Here is a 21,297-nt window from a genome sequence, read left to right as displayed (position 1 = left end):
GCAGCGTTTAATATAGACGGCTTGACAGTTCATAGATTGCTTCAATTACCTGTTGAACATGGTCATACTTCTAAATATAGAAAATTGTCTGACCATGTGTTACCAATTCTGCGAACGGAGCTAAAGGATGTTATTCTTTTTATAATTGATGAAGTATCAATGATATCTAATTTGACTTTTATGTACATACATCTTCGATTGTGTGAAATATTTGACACAAGCGATTGCGACGATGGTTGGTTTGGAAAAAAGCATATTCTTTTGCTTGGAGATTTACTTCAATTACCTCCTGTACGTGAAGATTTTATCTTTGCAAACTTCTCAAAGGAAAAGATGGATAAATATTTCGGTTGCTTAGGAGTTGCAAATTTGTGGACAACATTATTTAATTATGATGAATTAACAATTAATATGCGTCAGAAAGGAGATGGATCTTACCGTGAATTGTTATCGAGAGTTCGTATTGGTTTACTAACAAAATCCGATTCTGACATTCTACAAAAGAGAAAGATATCTTTTGAGGGAGATTCCTTCGAGTCTAGATTAAACGAATTGTGTAATTTTATTAATAATATGACATCAGATACTGTTTGTTTGCTGCCTACTTGTCACATGTGTGATGTTTTAAACGCTGCAATGTTAAGTCGTATTCCTTCGAAAGAAATAGTATTAGTTGCTGAAGATACGGTCAAGTGTAGTCCATATGTAAAAAAAAAAGTGTTAAAGGTATTGGAAAATAATGATGAGGACAACTCTAAAACAGCTGGGCTTTCGAAACGTATTACTATAAAAATTGGAGCAAAAGTTATGATAAGACGTAACATAGATGCTACTTTAGGTCTTGTAAATGGCACGATTGCTCAAGTAATTTCGATTGTACAAGATATATCTACCGATCGCGTAGAAAGCATTAAACTTCTTTTACCATCAGGTTCGGAATATTTAATTCAAAGAGTAAGTGTTAAATTTGAGGTAATGGATAGAGTGTATGTTATTAGAGATCAATTTCCATTGTCTCTGAGTTATGGAATTACTATTCATAAAAGCCAAGGATTGAGTTTGCAGAATGCTATTATGGATATAGGTAATTCTGTATTTAGTCATGGTCAAATTTACGTTGCTTTGTCACGACTAACATCTTTAGATGGGTTACATTTGATTAATTTTGATCCTTCATCTATAACAGCTAGTGAAGAAGCTATTATTGAATATAATCGATTAAAACGATTAAACAATGCAGAAACAAAAACTATTTCTCTTGCAAAAGAGCGATACCGTAGAATAAAAGATGTTTTATGGGCAGTGCCAAAAGTAGTTAATTCTATTCAAGAGTCACATGAGAAGGTGCGAAAAAATATCACTTGGAACATGTATGGTTTCCAAAATGTAGATGAAGTTTCATGTTATGCAAATGCAGTATTACAATGTTTGTTACATTTAAATTCTATTAGAAAACAAATAGCCGATTATGATAAACTAAACGATTTAAATGTATTAATGTGTCATTATGAAAATAAAGTGCACAACTTGAATACATACGTTATACGGCAATCTTTAGGAGAGTATTTTTCCAAAAGTGTTAAACGAGATGCATGTGAATTCTTTACAGCTCTATGTACAAAATACGATAGTATAAAAAGTTTAATAGAACATCAAGTTACTACCATTAAACAATGCAAAAGTTGTAATTATACAAAAACTATTGTTAATAATAATATTTTTATTTCAATTCCAATAAATAAAAGCAAGAAACAAAGTTATGATCTTAATGAGTTATTAAACTTAACATTTTCCCATTGGTGTCAATTGAACAACGAATCATGCAAAAATTGTACCAAAAATGAAATATTAGTTAAAAGTGAATTTACATTAAGCAGAGATATCATTGTTATTCATTTAATACTAATTCAAGACGGTAAATCAGTAAAAACAGATAAGTTTACTTTGCGTGCTGTCCCAACAACTAAACAACTAAAGTAATAATTGTTGGGCAATTGTACAAAGTAATGAGTGCTATACTTCATCATGGACCATCTATCGAAAAAGGTCATTAAACAAGTATATGTAGAGAAGAAATGTCTAACATTTGGATTGAAGTTGACGATGCGCTAATTAAAAAAAGACAATGGCTTAGAGGTGCTAAAGATGTTTTTCTTATTTTCTTACAGAAAATTGATCAAAAGTAATCTGCTTTTATATATATATATATATATAAAATGCAATAATTTAGAAATGCAAATAGTTTTTTATACCCTTTTTATGATCACTAATAATTTTCTTTATAAAACATGCTGTAAAGTATAAAAAAAAATTATTAGATTTGTGTAAATTAAGTTAAAAAGAGAACCGTCGTATTGAAAAAATATAACGGGGGTGGTGGTGGGACCTCACTGGTAAAGTTTATTACCATTATTTTTACTAAAAAAAAGAAATGATATCTCACAAAAATAAACCTTTTTTTTTAAAAAAAAGGTAAAAAAAGGGCGCCAAGTACACGCCTTGTTGTATTAAAAAAAGTTTTTATCATAAAAAACCTTTCAAAAAAATTGTCTTCTCAAAAAAAGTTTTTCTCATAAAAAACCTTTCAAAAAATCTTTTTCTCATAAAAAAAGCCTTTGAAAAAATTTATCTTATTAAAAAAAACCTTTCAAAAAAATTGTCTTTAGAAAAAGTTTTCCTCATAAAAAAATCTTTCAAAAACAGTTTTTCTCATTAAAAAAATCTTCTAAAAAAATTGTCTTTCCAAACAAAGTTTTTCTCATAAAAAAACCTTTCAAAAACAGTTTTCCTCATTAAAAAAACCTTCTAAAAAAATTGTCTTTTCAAAAAAAGTTTCTCATAAAAAAAACCTTTCAAAAAATAGTCTTTTTAAAAAAAGTTCTCATAAAAAAACCCTTTCAAAAAAATATTTCCTCATAAAAAATCTTTTGCTATATATTCTGTCTATAAAAGAGGTGATATCAGAAAATGACGCCAAGTTTAAATAAAACCTTTCAAAAAAAGTTGTATTTATATATATTTAACCAATAAGCATCGATAAGACTGTATTTAGTTATTTTTGCATCTTTATCTAGTTATTTATTTAAAAATTATATTCATATCTACATTTAGTTTATTTTTTTTCAAGCAAAACATTTTAAAATAATTGCATCTATATCTAGTTACTTTTGCATGTATATTTAAAAATTATATTTCTATTTACATCTAGTCAATTTTTATGAGGTATACATTTTAAAATAATTGCATCTGTATCTAGTTACTTTTGTTTCTATATTTAGTTATTTTAAAATATTTGTGTTTATATCTTACATAGTTAATTTTTATTAAATATACTTTATAAAATAATTGCATTTGTATCTAGTTATTTTTTTTATATCTGTATCTAGTTAAATAAAAAAATTTTTCAAACTTAATCAAAATGAAAAAATATTACAAAATTTCGCAAAAAACTTGACGCTGCTATAAAATAGCCTTAAAATTTCGGCTCAAACAGACTAGAGTGACGGAGCGGCGAGCGGCGACGTTATAACCAATCAGCTTACAATTTTACCGTAAGAACAAGAGTTTAATTGATTATCGCGTCGCCGTTTGCCGCTCTGGTCAATTTGAGTCATTATAACACTTATGCCCGATTCCACCAACGTAGATTAACTTTAATACAATTTTACCGTAAGAACAAAAGTTTAATTGATTATCGCGTCGCCGTTTGCCGCTCTGGTCAATTTGAGTCATTATAACACTTATGCCCAATTCCACCAACGTAGATTAACTTTAATCTCGGTCCAACTTACTCTTCACCTTTTTCTAATTCTTAGAACTAGAAAAAGATGAAGAGTAAGTTGAACCGAGATTAAAGTTAATCTATGTTGGTGGAATCGGGCATTAATCATGTAAATTGTAAAATTATTGCCCATTTTCATTGCTCTATAATATTTTAAGATGTATAATAATATTTTAAGGCTATTTTATAGCAGCGCCAAGTTTTTTGCGAAATTTTGTAATATTTTTTTATTTTGATTAAGTTTGAAAAATTTTTTTATTTAACTAGATACAGATATAAAAAAAATAACTAGATACAAATGCAATTATTTTATAAAGTATATTTAATAAAAATTAACTATGTAAGATATAAACACAAATATTTTAAAATAACTAAATATAGAAACAAAAGTAACTAGATACAGATGCAATTATTTTAAAATGTATACCTCATAAAAATTGACTAGATGTAAATAGAAATATAATTTTTAAATATACATGCAAAAGTAACTAGATATAGATGCAATTATTTTAAAATGTTTTGCTTGAAAAAAAATAAACTAAATGTAGATATGAATATAATTTTTAAATAAATAACTAGATAAAGATGCAAAAATAACTAAATACAGTCTTATCGATGCTTATTGGTTAAATATATATAAATACAACTTTTTTTGAAAGGTTTTATTTAAACTTGGCGTCATTTTCTGATATCACCTCTTTTATAGACAGAATATATAGCAAAAGATTTTTTATGAGGAAATATTTTTTTGAAAGGGTTTTTTTATGAGAACTTTTTTTAAAAAGACTATTTTTTGAAAGGTTTTTTTTATGAGAAACTTTTTTTGAAAAGACAATTTTTTTAGAAGGTTTTTTTAATGAGGAAAACTGTTTTTGAAAGGTTTTTTTATGAGAAAAACTTTTTTTGGAAAGACAATTTTTTTAGAAGATTTTTTTAATGAGAAAAACTGTTTTTGAAAGATTTTTTTATGAGGAAAACTTTTTCTAAAGACAATTTTTTTGAAAGGTTTTTTTTAATAAGATAAATTTTTTCAAAAGCTTTTTATATGAGAAAAAGATTTTTTGAAAGGTTTTTTATGAGAAAAACTTTTTTTGAGAAGACAATTTTTTTGAAAGGTTTTTTATGATAAAAACTTTTTTTAATACAACAAGGCGTGTACTTGGCGCCCTTTTTTTTATCTTTTTTTTAAAAATAGCGTTAACTACAGAAGGCGACATGCTATATTTTTTTTTTATATACAAAATTGACTGTAAATTATAAAATATTGTTGAACCTAATTTAGGATACTCAGAACAAAATTATTAAACTTCGAGCTATCTAATTTTATTTATTTTAGACAAATCATACACTAAAGTCTCTAAACAACAATTGTCACATAAGGCATAGTAATGTTATGATTGTATTTTAATCAAAAAAACACATGATTCGAGACTAGTGTATATCGATAACCAAAAACTCTGTGTAAAATCAACACATATATATACACTTATACACTTATTTCACTTAATATGAATTTCTAACAAATTTGGTCCCTCGCACTACACTGCTCTGGATAAGCAGTCTTAAGTGTGCATAGTGCGAGTGGCTAAATTTGTTAGACCGAATTCACTATTATCACTTTTTTTTTATTTTAACACTTTCTAAACTGAAAGGTTATGTAAATGCCAACGTAAGCGCGCGCCGCGCGGCTTTTTAGCGCCATCAGCGCACCTAACGTCAGAAATCGGAAACTGGACATTTTAGCTGGACATTTTTATCGTATTATTTTAGACATTTCGACTTTGGACTATTATAAGTTTTTTTCTACAGCACCTACAGTAAAAACAAGCATACTTTTCTTATATAATTTGGGTATGCGCTATCGATTGAGCCTAATATCAACTCAATCGGCCCAGCCGTTATTGAGATCCGATAATCTCGGCTCGTCCCAACTTTCTCACTCGCGTAAAGAGACACGGTCGGCCTTGCGCCTGTGTTGCGCGCTGCGCGTGAACTTGGCGCGAGACACTACCGTGTCTCTTGATTCCTCTATTACTCCTTGTCGTTTCATATCCTCAATGATTTTATCAACTTCCTCTCGCATACGCAAAGGTATTCGTCGAGGAGTCTGCTTGATAGGATTAAAATTATTTACATTGATGACATATTCCACGATGTCACAATTTTCAGCTACAATTTTCTCTGAGAACACATTCTCAAAATCCATCAAAAATCGAGCAAAAAGATCCTTTTGATCTGTTGTGTGTCGTAACACAACGTGTCGCTATAAGGTTAATTAAGTTAAATACCAAAATAAAAATACTAAGAAAGAATTATTTAGCAAATAAAGAATAACGATGAGGCTGCAGAGAAACAACCTCGGATTCAAGGTGACACGAATCAGCAATCCGAGAAATATCAACAATAACATATCAATAATATTACAAAACTCTTGATTGCCGATTCGTATAAATACAGTCGCGCGCAAGCAGCGACGGATTCAGTTTACGATACGCGAATACACCGGCTCGTTTCCCCGTGTCCGTACACGGCTCACGAAAATCTAACACCGTCCTGGCGGTTTGTGAGTGATTAAATAAATTGTTCGAGGCAAGGTTTGCGTCCAGTTATTCCACACCTCTAAGCAGTACGTCCCGTTCCCCAAGCGGATCTCGAACTTACGGTTGCGATCGGAAAGATAACGCAACAGATCTTTATTTAAATTTCTTGATTCCCTTTCAGAAAGTTTAGTTAACATTTGAGGAACTTCATCAACATAGTTTTCTATTCGGGAACAAACAAATTCCTCCTCCTCTTTCAGCACAGAATTCCCAAAAATTGGTTTAAAAACGTTTTCTAAATTTACTTTTGAAAGAAAATCAGTTCCTAATAAACAATCCTCATCCATATCTACTACAAAAAGCGGAAGTTCAACTGAATATTTTCCTAATTCAATTAATACAATTACCTTGGATTCAATAGGAACTTTTTCTCCTGTAGAATATTTTAAACAATAAGACAAATTTACCAAAGTTTGTTGTTTAGATGTTTTCACTAAACTTTTATTAATTAATGTTACATCCGAGCCCGTATCTATTTTTAAAACATATTTGTTTATTAACATAACCTTTAAAACAAAACAATTTTTTTTTACTTTTAATATTTTTAAACTTATTACAACAAATCTTATTATATTCCTACGGGGTCTTAAGTTCGATAGCCGAACTTGCCCCTACTAGTTCGACTAAACCTAATTTCCCTTTTCAGGCTTTTGCTTCAATGTTGGACATTCTGCTCGGAAATGACCCGACTTTCCACAAGTAGTTATACTATGATGATTCTAACCCAGGGGCAATGAGGGAGGTGCGGGTGAAGAGGGGAAGAGGGGTATCGGATAACAGTGGAGGGGGTAATAACGTCATTGTTTTTGGAGGAGAGGGGGTAAATGTGGAGTGGTAGGGGTATCAGATTACAATAATTTCCGGAAGATAAGGATTGTTAATACAAATCGCGAGATAAGGATTCCCGGAAAAGATAAGGATTGTTTATTGGAAAGAGAACTGTTTATTGGTGCAGGTTTTTTTTCTACACATCAAAGTAGAGCGCCATGTTGTCGGAATCATTATGTTTATAGTATGCAGGTTCGTGCAGATTTACGGATTGCGTCATCGCTGTATTTTAGAACAAAGAGGCAGCATTTGAGCGCCGTTTCTTAGAGGGTGTGATAATGATTGTTAATACAAATTGTAGGCATCGCCATGTTGCTAGATGCGTCATCGTGTTTGGAGGAGAGGAGGTAATTTTGGAATGGTGGGGGGTATCAGATCACAATAATTCCCGGAACATGGCGGATCTTACGCGGGAGGAATCGGAAAAATTCCGTAGCACCGCGACGTGCCACGTGTGCGAAAAACCGTTTACACCGGACGATACGCGGGTGCGCGATCATTGTCATCTCACCGGGCGTTACCGCGGTGCCGCGCACTCGTCGTGCAATCTAAATTACAAAGACTCCCACGTTATCCCGGTGATATTTCACAATTTATCCGGTTACGACGCGCATTTCATTATTAAAGACGTTGCCAATGCCTTTGAAGGCAACGTCGAATTGTTACCGCTGACGAAAGAGCGATACATTTCTTTTACAAAAAATGTTAAAGATACCATGGATCAAAAATCAAAATTGTGTATAAAATTACGGTTTATTGATTCGTTTAAATTTCTCAGTACAAGTCTCGACAAATTGGCATCATATTTAACTATAGATAAATTAAAGATTACACGATCGGAATTCAATTATTTATCCGCGGAACATTTCAATTTGCTTACTCGGAAAGGTGTGTTTCCCTACGAGTACGTCGACAGTGTCGACAAGCTCCGGGACACAAGCCTGCCATCGCGCGAATCGTTTTACAGCTCGCTCACCGGAGAAACGGTATCCGAGAGTGATTACGCGCACGCGACAAACGTCTGGCAAACATTTTCAATCGAAGATCTAGGCCAATACAGCGATTTGTATTTGAAAACAGACGTTCTTTTGTTGGCGGATATTTTTCAAAATTTTCGAAACATGTCTATAAAGAGTTACGGTTTAGATCCCGCTCATTACTACACTTTACCGGGATACACGTGGGACGCTATGATGAAGTACACGCGCGTAAAATTCGAGTTGCTCACGGACATCGATATGGTGCTGTTTGTCGAGCGCGGTATACGCGGCGGTCTCAGCCAATGCTCCAACCGATACGCCGCCGCCAACAACAAATACATGCCATCCTACGACCCATCGGAACCGTCGTCGTACCTAATGTACTATGATGTAAACAACTTGTACGGCTGGACGATGTGTCAACCGTTGCCCTACGCCAAATTTCGATGGGTCGATGATGTCGAAAACTTTAACGTAATGTCCGTTGCATCCGATTCGGCTACCGGTTATGTGCTGGAAGTCAATCTCGAGTACCCGGTGAATCTTCACGACGCGCACTCCGATCTGCCGTTCTGCCCGACGCGTGATAAGCCGCCCGGCAAGCGGGAGATCAAATTACTCGCCACGCTGTGCGATAAGCAGCGTTATGTCATCTACTACCGTAATCTGCAGCAATGCGTGCGACACGGTCTGCGAATTGCAAAGATTCACCGCGTACTGCAATTCGCGCAATCTCCATGGCTTCGCGGATACATAGAACTAAATACACAGTTTCGGACACGGGCGACAAACGATTTCGAGAAAAATTTATACAAATTGATGAACAACGCGGTTTTCGGCAAAACTATGGAGAATGTGCGAAATCACACGGATGTACGACTCGTTACACAGTGGGAGGGACGGTACGGAGCGGAGGCTATGATCACGAAACCGAATTTCCACAGCCGAAGCGTGTTCTCGGAGAATCTGATTGCCGTAGAGTTGCGAAAACTCGAAGTGAAATTCGACAAGCCGATCTACGTGGGTATGTGCATCCTCGACATATCCAAGACCTGCTTGTACGAGTTCCACTACGAGTACATGGCGCCTCTCTACCGCGACAATTGCAAAATTATGTATACCGATACCGACAGTCTGATATATCTTCTGCACTGCGAGGACGCGTATCGGGATATGAAACGCGATATATCCAAATTCGACACGAGCGACTACTCCGAGGACAACGTTTACGGTATGCCGCGCGCCAACAAGAAAGTACCCGGTCTGATGAAAGACGAGAACAACGGCGCGATCATGACGGAATTTGTCGGACTGAGAGCGAAGATGTACGCGTTGAGAGTCACCGGTCAAAAAGACACCAAAAAGGTTAAAGGTGTAAAAAAGAGTGTAGTCGCTAGAACGATAACGTTCGACGATTACACTCAGTGTCTCAACGCCGAAATCGAGCTGACGCGGCGTCAATCGTGCATCCGCTCAAAGTTGCACGAAGTGTACACCGTGTCGGAGTCGAAGCTCGCGCTCAGTCCGTACGACGATAAGCGGCACGTCGTATCCGGTTCCACCGACACTCTACCATGGGGACATCGCGAGATACATTTGTAAATAATGCGTAGTAATTTATATAGTTTAATATTTTATGTATTATTGTTATTAGTTTTTTAAATGTATATATTGTAACATATTGTAGTAATAAAGAACACCATTGTATATATATGTATAATAGTTTATTATAATACAATGTAAAATATACACAGTTTATTACAATACATCGTTTTTATTTATCCAAGAGTTGTGCGAATTGTCGAATCCCAACCACTTTACAAACACCTTATCGTCCTTTCGGCGCAACACCTTCTCCACGAGATAAACGTCGGGTTGAGCGGTCTTGAGCAATTCGTGCTCGTAAAAGCCTCCCGCGACCTGATCTCCGCGATAATCTTTAATCAGATACGTCACAGGATTGGTACGTTGCACCGTGGCGATCTTAAACACCTCCGTCGACCAATTCGGCGTGTATCCTTTCTCGAATACAGTTTTGAATTTGCTCACGCGCACCGAATCACCCACCCTGAATTTCGCCGGTGCGGCAATTTTTATGTTACTGTACACGGTGTTCAAGAGTCCCTTTGCGATCGCGGGAGTGACATCGATCGGACGCATACCGATCGTACGATGTTTACGACCGTTGTATTCCGAGACCAATCGCGGTAAATCGTCGATCCACTTGTACGATCCCGCGAGCGTAAAAAACTTCCACATTTCGTTCTTCAACGTGCGATTGAATCGTTCCACCACCGAAGCCTTCATGACCGAGTATGTCGAATAATGATTGATGCCGTGTTTCTTGACAAGATTTTGGAAATCTCTGTTGTAAAATTCTTTTCCATGGTCGGTCTGCAAGTTTTTCGGAATTCTCTCCCTAAATATCGCGGAAAATGCTTTGGACGTTTCGATTCCACCTTTGGTCTTTAAGGGCACGGCCCACGCGTACTTGCTCAGCACATCGATAACGGTTAGAATGTAGTTGCAGCCGCCGTTGGATCGCGAGTACGGTCTCATCTCGACAATGTCAGCCTGCCACAAATCGTAGTATCCTTTCACGACGACTGGCCGACGCGTAAAGTTTCTTCTCGCCGGTGCGTGGAGCTCGTCCACGAGCGATCTCCTCTCCAGGCTCACCGCTTCCTTCTTGCTCATTGTGATTCGTTTTGCTTCTTCTTCTTCATCGCATCATCGTAGTATTCGATGAAATTTTTGCAGCTTGTTACGACAGTGTACTAGAAGACTCCGAGGAGGAATTTTCGGTGTTTTTGAAAGAATCTATCCTACCGATATTGATGCAAAAGTTGTGCTCTTCCATCGAGTAGCGCCACACTCTCGTCGAGGAGACCTCTCAAATCGTGAATCTGTCGTTCCAACGCCACGTATCTGGTCTCGATGTAATCGTCGTGGTCCCTCTTCCAGGTCCGCTCGGTATTCTCCGAATCTTCGAGTCGCGAAAGTACTTCTCGCTTAAAATTTTCATGGAGCATACGATCTCGATTCGCACGATCGCTCATAAGCTTGAGGTGATGATCCAGATGCAGCTTGTTGACAGCGTCGGTGTCCGCTTCAGGGTCGGCGAGATGTCTGATTACGCGTGACTTGGCGTTGAAAACCTCACCATCCTTGCAGAGACAATTCTCGCGCACGTAATTCTTCGAGACTCCGCCGCTCTGTCTCGTCACCCTGACGCTTCCTCCTCCTAACTGTAGTCCGAATTTGTTGATAGACATTCCTGTAGCATCACACGAGCAATACTGGCGATAGTTGAAAAGCTGTGATTAATTTATAATCAGACCGGCTTCGCGCAGTTCCTCGATAATCGAGAGAAACTTGTTATCGTGCGCGTTGTTTCCCGCCTGACGGGAGGCGTCCAGCAATCGAAGGCGATCCACCAATTCTTCGGATCATCCCAGTGCACGTAATCGACCGCGTTGTCGGTCACAGTCATGGTCTGTGGTACGTTACACTTGGGTAACGTGCGACCCACACCTCTCTTGTCGAGATGTGCAACACCTCCACCTTTCTTAGATATCAGAGGTGTGATGATATGTTTGTATTTGTATCCTTTGTTTCCCAAAACAGGTAAATGCGCGTTATGACCGCGTCTGTGAGCGTTAGTAGCGAGTAGTATGCTCTTGTACTTTTGTTTGTCATCCTCCGTACACAGCGTATCGTCGGGAAGTCTTTTGAATATTAATTCAAACAGGCCGGGTGTGCCAGCGTATTTCACACCGTCCACGATCACATTGTCGTCTTTATCAATGTCGAAGGTCTTGTCCCCGAGAAACGTTCCCGCATCGTTGAAGTATACGCCGTACACGTTGTCGATCCCTCTCTTCTTGTCACCGCTCAAGAGCTCCCCGATGTACTCTTGACCCAGCGGACCCATTTGGCCGTACAGAGCTTCCCGACCATCGGACGTTTGCATCGTCTGTCTCACGGATGTTACGAAAGACGGGTCCGTGGTTTCGAACACGTTTTCGGTCGGTAAATATGTCGGCGCTTCAAACACCAATTTTTGCGGCTGGAACGGAGTCAAGGCTTGTATCGGTGGCGTCAATGGGGTCCGCATCGGTGTCGTCAACGAGGTACGCTTGATTTTCTTCTTCTTCTCAGAGCTTGTCCGCTTTCGTTTGATGTCCGGTTCGTTTTTAATCTCGAGATCGTCAACCGAATCATCGTCACTCTTGATGTTCTCGACGATTCGTTTCAACGGTTCTACGATCGGTTTCAACCGTTTCTCCAATTGCACCTCTTGCTCCACTCTACCCGTCTTCAACGTCCGATGCTTCTTGCGAATCGACTCGCTCGTACGAGCGATTTCCTTCGCGATCTTCTCCCTCTCGTCGATATCTTTCGTGTCAAGCGTCATCGTCAACGTCTCGAGAACAACTAACCATTCCGCGGTACCGCAAACTCGTTAAAACCACGTCTGTAACGTCCATCGTTAATCGCACTATCCTTGTCTATCACTAAAAATCCGTACTTGTGCTGCCAACATGCGTGACACAATGTACCGAAATCTTCGTACGTCATGTCCGTATTCACATGATCGTTGTAGACGTGCTTAAGGTTTGTTCCATCCTGCTTGAATATTACGAGTAAATTCGCGTTGTCGCGCACGAGATGTTTCGGTATTTTTGCATACGTTTGGCATAGATAAAAACAATCGACCTTCGAATGTCGACCCATAGCAAAGTACTCACGTATCGCATTCTGCTTGTCGCACGCTATATCGTCGAAGACGAATACGGAATTCGGTAACGCCTCGCTGTGCGGTACAATTGTGTTGTTGTCCGAGAATGTAAAGTAGCCGATTTCATCGATCGATCCGAGCAATCTTTCGAGATATCGATACTTTGGTTGATTCAACGATTTTGAGTACACGTACACGTTTTCGAAACGTACACCGTTCGGACTTTCCAGCAGACTAATCATTACATTGGTTTTACCGCAATTCGAGGGACCGCAAATGATACCGCGTATCGTGTTTGGCAGCATTTTACCGTGTCTGCACGCCTTCTCACAAACCCCTTGCGTCTTATCATCCATGTTTTTCACACGGATCGTGTACGGTTGTTGTACAAATTTCATTTTTTTTTACCAGACTCTTTCTCATCCTTGTTATTACGCGACGAGTGCGCAGCATCGGTTGTTGGAAAGAGCGGTACTGGTTAATGATCGATACGCGCCTCCTATTTATAGGTGAGCGCTGTCGAAACACACCTCAGTTGGAAATATGATTTACACGCGATACGTTAGAATTCGCGCTCTATGAAACGATACAAGGGTGCCGGTTTACTGAACAGTGTGATAAATCGACTACCGTTGGAGCTGCATATACCCGGCTACCAATTTTGCGGGCCGGGGACTCGTCTGCGGAAACGACTCGCGCGAGGGGATCGAGGTATCAATCCGTTGGACGCGGCGTGTCGCGATCACGACATCGCGTACTCGCAAAACCGCGAATCAGCGGACCGCCACGCAGCCGATCGCGTTCTCGCCGATAAAGCGCGGGTGCGGATCACCGCTGCGGACGCGACTCTCGGTGAGAGGGCTGCTGCTACCGCCGTATGGGCTGCTATGAAAGCAAAGACGAAATTGGGGATGGGTATGACAAAGAGAAAGAAGAAGAAGACCAAGAGGAGAACGCTTCCGACGGCGAAACGCGGTGGTATGTTACCGTTGTTACCGCTCTTGGGAGTCATCGGTTCGCTTGCCGGTGGAGCGGCGGGTGTTGCAAAGGCGGTGAACGACTCTAAGACCGCGCGACAACTCGAAGAGACGAAACGTCACAATAAAGCAATGGAAGGACGGGGGATTTATCTCGCTCCGTACAAGCGGGGCAAAGGATTGAAGAGAAAAAAAAAAACGTCGAAAAAACGATAGAGATGCCCACGGGTGCCACCAATAATCTACAGTTGTTACAAATAGCGAAGCGTATGCGAATACCGTATTTCCGAGGTGTCTACATGCGTAACGCTTTACCCGACAAGATACATAAAAATGAGAGCGGTATCGTGAATTTGGACGATGTCGACGGACCGGGCACGCATTGGGTGGCGTACGCCAAGAGAGGCGATCGCGCCGTATACTTTGACAGCTTTGGCAATTTGCAACCGCCGAAGGAGCTTACACGCTATCTCGGAGACACCGATACAACGATAACGTACAATCGCACGGTCTACCAGACGTACGATCAAACGATCTGCGGACAATTGTGCCTCCTCTTCCTCCAGAAAATAGATATAAAAATCGATCCGCCATCGATCGACATCAGTCGTCGATGGAATCTCGGCAATGTCGCTGACGCTCACTCTAAGCGGTAAAAGCAGCGTTCTCACGGTGGATTATTTTCCACCGATAGACTTGAGCGATGGGGACTACGAGCTCGGCCTAACCACGATGGAGACCTACAACACGATTCCGAACGTGACGGTAGCGAACAATAAATTTTATTTCGACGACAATGACGAAGAAATTACAATTCCCGAAGGATCGTACGAATTGGACGCCATTGCTTCTTATCTGAAACGCGCGATACTGCAAAAACGAGGAAAAAGTGAAGAGCAAGATTATCCATTGTCACTTCGTCCCAACGTTAATACCATGAAGAGTGAAATCATGTGCGCTTTTCGAATAAATTTCGTCAAACCGAATACCATCGGACCGCTGTTTGGATTTTCGACGGGTCGTATACTGGAACCGAGAAAGTTGCACGAATCAGATTCCTCGGTAAACATCGTCAACGTAAACATTATTCGAGTGGAATGCAGCATAACCACGGGTGCGTACGCCAACGACAGGTCGGTGCACACGATACACGAATTTTCACCGAACGTGCCTCCGGGATATAAAGTCTCGGAAACACCGGCGCAAATCATTTACCTTCCGGTCATCGCGAGGAGCGTTACCGATATCACCTTGCGTGTGGTGGATCAAGACGGACGATTGATCGATTTTCGCGGAGAGGAGGTTACCATCAGACTGCACTTGCGGCGACGTGGTGCGAGGAAATGCTCGTGTTGAACGAACAGCGAGTGATTGAGAGAACAACGAAAATTGGGAAAACATCGCCATTCAAGAGGCTCAGTACAACGAACGTAAACTTTTTAAAATCGTTGGGATTCGTTGTGAGAAACGTTTAAAGAGATGGATATACTCGACATCGCTGACGAGCCCGTCTTCGACGAGCGTATCGTGAAATATGAGATGCACACGTACAATCCGTACGCTAACACGACGTTGGGACACAGCGACGAGATACGAATACCGATACAGCAACAGGATTTGTACACGTTACCGTGTGAGAGTTTTCTCTACGTTGAAGGAAAACTCGTTACTTCTGCCGATGAGAATAGAGATAACGTGTGTATAATGGGAAATAATTGTGTCGCGTTCATGTTTGATGAAATGCGATACGAGCTCGACGGAGTTGAAATCGATCGTAACAGAAACGTTGGAATAACGAGCACGATCAAAAACTATGTATCGCTGACGACGGAGAAGAGCAAGACGCTGAAATACGCATCGTGGAATCCGGATGGAAATCCGTTGCTCGATGGAAACTTTAATTTTTGCGTTCCGCTCAATACTCTTTTAGGATTCTGCGAGGACTACAAACGGATTGTAATCAACGCTCGTCACGAACTTGTATTGATACGATCGCGCAACGATAATAATTCTCTCGTTGGACGAGTCGGTACGAATCCAACGATCGAACTACTCAAGATACAGTGGCGAATGCCGCATGTATCTCTGAGCGAAGTCAACAAGCTGTCTCTTCTTCGAACTTTCGAAAGCGGAAGATATCTGAGCGTGTGCTTCCGTTCGTGGGATCTGTACGAGTTTCCTCTGCTGCAGAATACAACGAAGCATTCCTGGGCGGTCAAAGCTGCGACGCAATTGGAAAAACCGCGATACGTAATCTTTGCTCTCCAAACCGGTCGAAAAAACGTACTGTCTGAAAACGCTACGCAATTTGACGCTTGTAAACTCACCAATGTGAGACTGCATCTGAATTCAGATTTTTATCCGTACGACGACATGAATTTGGATTTCGACAAGAGTCGATACGCTATACTGTACAATATGTATGCGCGTTTCCGCAAAGCCTATTATGGACAGGACGATACGTATTTGGACATCGATGAATTCTCGAAAGCCGGTCCGTTCGTAGTCATAGATTGTTCGCGACAAAACGACTCTGTCAAGAGCGCCACCGTTGACGTGCGAATAGAATTTGATTGTAAGGAAAATATACCGGCCAACACCACCGCCTATTGTCTCATTATACACGATCGAATGGTCGAATATAATCCACTGAACAACATTGTGCGCAGACTCGTGTGAAAAGTTATAAATTAAACGTGTGCGAATGGGAACGTCAGTTTTCCGACGGTCGATGACGATGTCGAACGTACCAATTTTCGTCGACTTGCAAGGTTACGCGTTCAACAACATTTTTATCGTGAAAAAGGTAGCGGTACTTCGAAATGGCGAAACGCTATCTCATTACGTATTTCGTGAACACGTACCGTGGTATCTGTTGACGAAATCGGAAAAATCGCTGGCATGTTGGTTACGGATACACCACCACGGCTTCCGATGGGAAGATGGACACGTCTCGTACAGTCAGATGAAAAGTCTTATTAACAATGCCATTGGTACGGAACCGTCTCTGATATACGTGAAAGGACTCGAGAAGAAAAAGTGGTTGTGCGAGATTTTGGAAGATGATGTAGAGATTGAAACAATAGATGCGGATTACGAAGATATCGCACGCCTGACGAACTTGGATGTAATCGGAACCTTGCGCTGCGCGTATCACACGAGACATTGCGCTATGCGGAATGTTTGCAAATTGTACAAGTGGTGGTTTGAGCGTAACAAACGTGTAAAACAACTACGATTTATGCTAATAAAATGATGTGTATCACACTCGTATGACTTTTATTCCACCTTTTACCCATCACATAATCCACCATATAATATGGTCTATCGCTTATCTCGCAGTAAAATAGGACGTTGAATAGGATGGGGAAAGAGTCTGGTAAAAAAAAAATGAAAAATTAATTTATTTAATATAAATAATATTTATTAAAAAACTAAAAAAAATATACATTTGAGCGAACAGAATTTTTTCAATTGTATAAAAAATGTTTTTCCGACGCCTTTCCACCGCCGCCGCATCGATATCCCTCCGCTTGCCTCGTTTCCTCCGTTCTTTCCTCGCGAGGAATCGACTGGCGAAACCGACGACTTCGAAAGCGCGCCGCAGGAACCTCGCCCGACCAAGTTTTCCTCCGACTCTTCTTCTCCACCACCACCTGTTTGAACTGCAAAAAGTCAAAATTAAAAATTAATGAATTAATTAAAAAAATTTGAGTATGAAAATATAAAATCGAAAAAATTTGTAGTGTTAAATCAACTCACCTCTCGATTTTCTTCTTTTTACTTTACTCCCCCGTTTGATAATTGTAATCGGGAGAGTAAGAAATCACAGGGGGGCTGTATCCTGTGAAAATTTTATTGTTTAAAAAAAAATAAAATTCGAGCATAAAAGTAACTGTAAAAATTTTCAATCTTTCTTACCTCTGTCACCCATTCCCCATCCGTCTTGCGCGTAGCCTTCCTCATCCCCTCCTTCATAATACCTCTCCTCTTCCTCAGTCTGTAATTCCTCTTCCTCAGTCTGTAATTCCTCTTCCTCAGTCTGTAATTCTTCTTCCTGCTCTTCCTCCTCCTCGCGAAGTGAGCTCGTCGATTCGTCGCTCGCGAGATCGACGAGCTCAGGCGTTAGAACAATTCGAGCGCGAGCTGAAACATTAAATTTTTTTTGTAAAATTTCCTAATATAAAATCGATGCTGTTATTTTATTTCATATAAATAATGTATGCAGCGACTTACACGAGGGTCCGGCTTCGTCGCTCGCGAGATCGACGAGCTCAGGCGTTAGAACAATTCGAGCGCGAGCTGAAACATTAATTTTTTTTTGTAAAATTTCCTAATATAAAATCGATGCTGTTATTTCATATAAATAATGTATACAGCGACTTACACGAGGGTCCGGCCTCAGGCGAGGTATCTGCTCGACGTCTTACCCCGAGACGTCGAGTAGCTCGCTCGTCACGGTTTTGACGCGTACCACGCACCACACCCTCCACCACCATGGTTTTTTTAGGTGTTGAATGTTGTAGCGTTCCTAAAAAAAAAAAAAAAAAAAAAAAAAATGATTTTAATTTTTTAAAACTTTGTTTTAATATTTATAATACAAAAAAAAATAGAAACTTACCATTTTTTACCGCACCATGATAGCAATTCGACAGCCTGATGATATAGCCTCCCACATCCTCTTCCTCGTTGTCGTTGAACGCTCGCCTTGTCTCGATTATTTCGCCAGCAATAATCAAGAGCTGCAGATAAATCGAAAAATGTCCCAAACGGAATAAAACCGCGAGTACCGCACTAGGGCACGCACCCGCAAACTTTGCGAATACCGCATAATTATTATCGTCGTTGTCGGATAACGATGATAAATAATTATCGATGTATAGCCCGTTTAAGTTACACGCCAATCGCAAACACGAATCAATAATTTTCCGCAAACTAGACATTTTTAAAACGAATAACCAGCTCCCGGATGATTTCCTACGTTCCACTCGAGCCTTGAGAAGTTAATACGTCGATGCAATAGTTAATCCCGGCTTATATACCCTTACATCAAAGATGCCGCTAAATCTTATTATAATCTAATTATGTTCACAGATAGCTAACATTCGTATCGATATCCACTATAGTTTACAATAATATGTCGAAGACGAGATAACTCGCTCGACAGCAGCATTTCCTTTTCGAGGAACAGTAATCGTGGATCTAAGGTTTCGCTAGGACGATAGGTGCTAAGCTATTCGTCGCTAACTAACATTCGTATCGATATCCACTATAGTTTACAATAATATGTCGAAGACGAGATAACTCGCTCGACAGTAGCATTTCCTTTTCGAGGAACAGTAATCGTGGATCTAAGGTTTCGCTAGGACGATAGGCGATAGGCCAGCGTATCATATTTCCATTTATTCAACGTCTATCGTACGTCTTTGAACCTCTATCGAACGTCTATCGTATATCTTTTAACGTATTGTTGAACGTCTTACGTACAACTTTTAACATCTTTTGTACATCTTTTCAACATTACTTAAACCACTTTTAACATCTATCAAACGTCTTTTAACGTTTATTACTACAGCGAAATTGACGTTTTTGCGTCGAGCTGTATATAAGGTGTGCGGAAGAGAGAAATTTATCAGTTCAAAGTGTGCACGCGGTGGAGAAAAAAGTATAGAAAAATGGAGCGTGATCAGAATAGAAAAAATTCCGAATACGAGAAGTGTAAGTATTGCGGAGTGTACCACAAGCCGATAGCTGTGGTTGAGCCTCGTCCGAGAACGACTCAAGCGCCTCCCGTCCCTCCTCGTAATCGTGAAAGGCGTTAAAGGCTCGGTTGAAACAATTTTTTTTTTTTTGTAAAAAATGTATAGATGAAAAAAAAATATGAATAAAATTTGTTAATACTAATCTTATTGCGATTTTTTCTCCTTTCACCTACCATCCTTAAATTACATATTAAGTTTAGATTAGAGTTCCTATTAAATTTATATTTTTACCGCGGATAATTTGTATTAAGAAGAAAACATAAGTATATTATTGGTGTTTAGAATAAATGCATAACTTAAATAATTCACTCTATATTATTCGCCACAATTAAAAGAAAAAAAAATGATAGTCACTGGTCCGCTCGTTTCCTTCTATCGTGTAGTGTAACATGACGCGCGCGCTTATCTCGCAGTAGGATAGGTCAGTGAATAAGATGAGGCACAGGAATAATAATTCAAATTATTTTATTGATAAATAATATTTATTAAAAATAATTAGTTCCGCATACATGGTTCAGTGTTGTATACTCCGTTATCCCGGTTCTGCAAAAACATTGTTCATTCTTTTCTTGCACCGAGGTGTTGCATACTCCGTTCTCCCGGTTCTGCAAAATGTGTACGATCGATGTTTGATGTTGAGGAGTTGTGTGTACTTTGTGCAAATGTATCGATGTCGGCACCTTCTCTGGATGCATTTTTCTAATTTTTTCCAGTATCGCTGATCTATACTGCTTCGGTATCATATAATATATGTAGTCATAATAGTGTGAAGAGATCCTTGATATTAGACTATCTTGAGCGCATAACGAGCACAACTTTTCCATCAATATCGGCAGGATAGATTCTATTAAAAACGTCGAAAATTCCTCCTCGGAATATTCTAGTACACTGTCGTCAATTTCACTCGTCCATTCGATAAATTGTTGTCGAAATATAGTATCCGGAATATATGGTTTAATGAATGCAGGAAATGTTGTATACTTTTCTATTATTTCCTCACTGCTTTTATACTTCCTTCTACATCCCCGACATGTTGTTAACCAATCTGTGAGAGTACTCAGATTTTCCTCTCGTAAGGCGAGACTGTCTTCCATCTCTGTAATAAATAAAAATTATTAAAATAAAAATATCCAATTAGTTATTACACATTCGAAAAATGTGTATTAAAGATATTTTAAAAATGTGTACTTTACCTATTTCAGTTTGCACAAAGTGCAATCTTTCCTGTACGGTGGGGGCCCGTCGATGTGGTCACGCTGCCACGACTGGTTGTAGTGCAACGAGCACCGACGATAACCTTGCACTTCCGGATCCGCTCTTAAATGATCCGGTAGCCTATCCCACACGTGATCCACAAACCGAGCAAAGTTTTTTATAAGAATCACTTTCGGCACGATTTCTAATTGCTCCGCGGACAAGCTCAGAATGTCACGTTCGTCCAATAGCGCGATGAACATTTCGACTGTTACCTCGACTTGGTCATGATGGACCTTATATACCCGCTTGTTGCACACGACATTGATTAAAACTATCGATTTGCATTAACAATCCTTATCTTATCTCTTCCGGGAATTATTGTGATCTGATACCCCCCACCATTCCAAAATTACCTCCTCTCCTCCAAACAC

The 21,297-nt window shown here is 39.4% G+C and overlaps 5 protein-coding genes across 6 annotated transcripts; 2 read left to right on the top strand and 3 right to left on the bottom strand.

The window, feature by feature from the left end:
- The first annotated feature begins 283 nt into the window (after positions 1–283).
- LOC137001501 (uncharacterized) lies at positions 284–2,746 on the top strand. The gene has a single exon (XM_067360493.1). The coding sequence runs from the start codon at positions 334–336 to the stop codon at positions 1,978–1,980; it is 1,647 nt and encodes a 548-aa protein (XP_067216594.1). The 5' UTR covers positions 284–333; the 3' UTR covers positions 1,981–2,746.
- A 2,971-nt stretch (positions 2,747–5,717) lies between these two features.
- Positions 5,718–6,668, bottom strand: LOC137001695 (uncharacterized). Its single transcript, XM_067360801.1, has 2 exons — positions 6,443–6,668; positions 5,718–5,962 (listed from the first exon to the last, which is right to left on the bottom strand). Exons 1-2 carry the CDS (start codon positions 6,666–6,668, stop codon positions 5,718–5,720), a joined length of 471 nt encoding a protein of 156 aa, XP_067216902.1.
- Positions 6,669–8,330: 1,662 nt separating this feature from the next.
- Positions 8,331–9,791, top strand: LOC137001694 (uncharacterized). The gene has a single exon (XM_067360800.1). The coding sequence runs from the start codon at positions 8,331–8,333 to the stop codon at positions 9,789–9,791; it is 1,461 nt and encodes a 486-aa protein (XP_067216901.1).
- Positions 9,792–11,014: 1,223 nt separating this feature from the next.
- Positions 11,015–13,039, bottom strand: LOC137001693 (uncharacterized). The gene is made up of 2 exons (XM_067360798.1): positions 11,530–13,039; positions 11,015–11,356 (listed from the first exon to the last, which is right to left on the bottom strand). Exons 1-2 carry the CDS (start codon positions 12,604–12,606, stop codon positions 11,015–11,017), a joined length of 1,419 nt encoding a protein of 472 aa, XP_067216899.1. The 5' UTR covers positions 12,607–13,039.
- A 4,418-nt stretch (positions 13,040–17,457) lies between these two features.
- LOC137001385 (myelin transcription factor 1-like) lies at positions 17,458–18,682 on the bottom strand. 2 transcript variants are annotated; one of them, XM_067360138.1, is made up of 5 exons: positions 18,295–18,682; positions 18,144–18,209; positions 17,829–18,053; positions 17,670–17,751; positions 17,458–17,572 (listed from the first exon to the last, which is right to left on the bottom strand). In XM_067360138.1, exons 1-4 carry the CDS (start codon positions 18,404–18,406, stop codon positions 17,693–17,695), a joined length of 462 nt encoding a protein of 153 aa, XP_067216239.1. In that variant the 5' UTR covers positions 18,407–18,682; the 3' UTR covers positions 17,458–17,572; positions 17,670–17,692. The 2 variants fall into 2 exon arrangements, with proteins under 2 accessions (XP_067216239.1, XP_067216238.1); XM_067360137.1 differs by having other exon boundaries at positions 17,458–17,751.
- Positions 18,683–21,297: the final 2,615 nt, after the last annotated feature.

The sequence above is a fragment of the Linepithema humile genome, chromosome 8 (genome assembly GCF_040581485.1).
Source record: "Linepithema humile isolate Giens D197 chromosome 8, Lhum_UNIL_v1.0, whole genome shotgun sequence".
NCBI lineage: Eukaryota > Metazoa > Arthropoda > Insecta > Hymenoptera > Formicidae > Linepithema > Linepithema humile.
The sequence above is the reverse complement of the archived record's forward strand: the minus strand, read 5'-3'. Positions and strand labels throughout refer to the sequence as shown.

Coding starts and splice junctions, on each gene's coding strand:
- LOC137001694 (XM_067360800.1), top strand. CDS start 8,331: ATGTCTATAAAGAGTTACGGTTTAGATCCCGCTCATTACTACACTTTA.
- LOC137001385 (XM_067360137.1), bottom strand. CDS start 18,406: ATGGTGGTGGAGGGTGTGGTGCGTGGTACGCGTCAAAACCGTGACGAG. Junction 18,210..18,294: donor GCCTGAGGCCGGACCCTCGT/GTAAGTCGCTGT, acceptor TTAATGTTTCAG/CTCGCGCTCGAATTGTTCTA. Junction 18,054..18,143: donor CGACGAAGCCGGACCCTCGT/GTAAGTCGCTGC, acceptor TTAATGTTTCAG/CTCGCGCTCGAATTGTTCTA.
- LOC137001501 (XM_067360493.1), top strand. CDS start 334: ATGGATAAATATTTCGGTTGCTTAGGAGTTGCAAATTTGTGGACAACA.
- LOC137001695 (XM_067360801.1), bottom strand. CDS start 6,668: ATGGATGAGGATTGTTTATTAGGAACTGATTTTCTTTCAAAAGTAAAT. Junction 5,963..6,442: donor TTATCTTTCCGATCGCAACC/GTAAGTTCGAGA, acceptor ATGTGTTCTCAG/AGAAAATTGTAGCTGAAAAT.
- LOC137001693 (XM_067360798.1), bottom strand. CDS start 12,606: ATGACGCTTGACACGAAAGATATCGACGAGAGGGAGAAGATCGCGAAG. Junction 11,357..11,529: donor CGAGGAACTGCGCGAAGCCG/GTCTGATTATAA, acceptor TGTCTCTGCAAG/GATGGTGAGGTTTTCAACGC.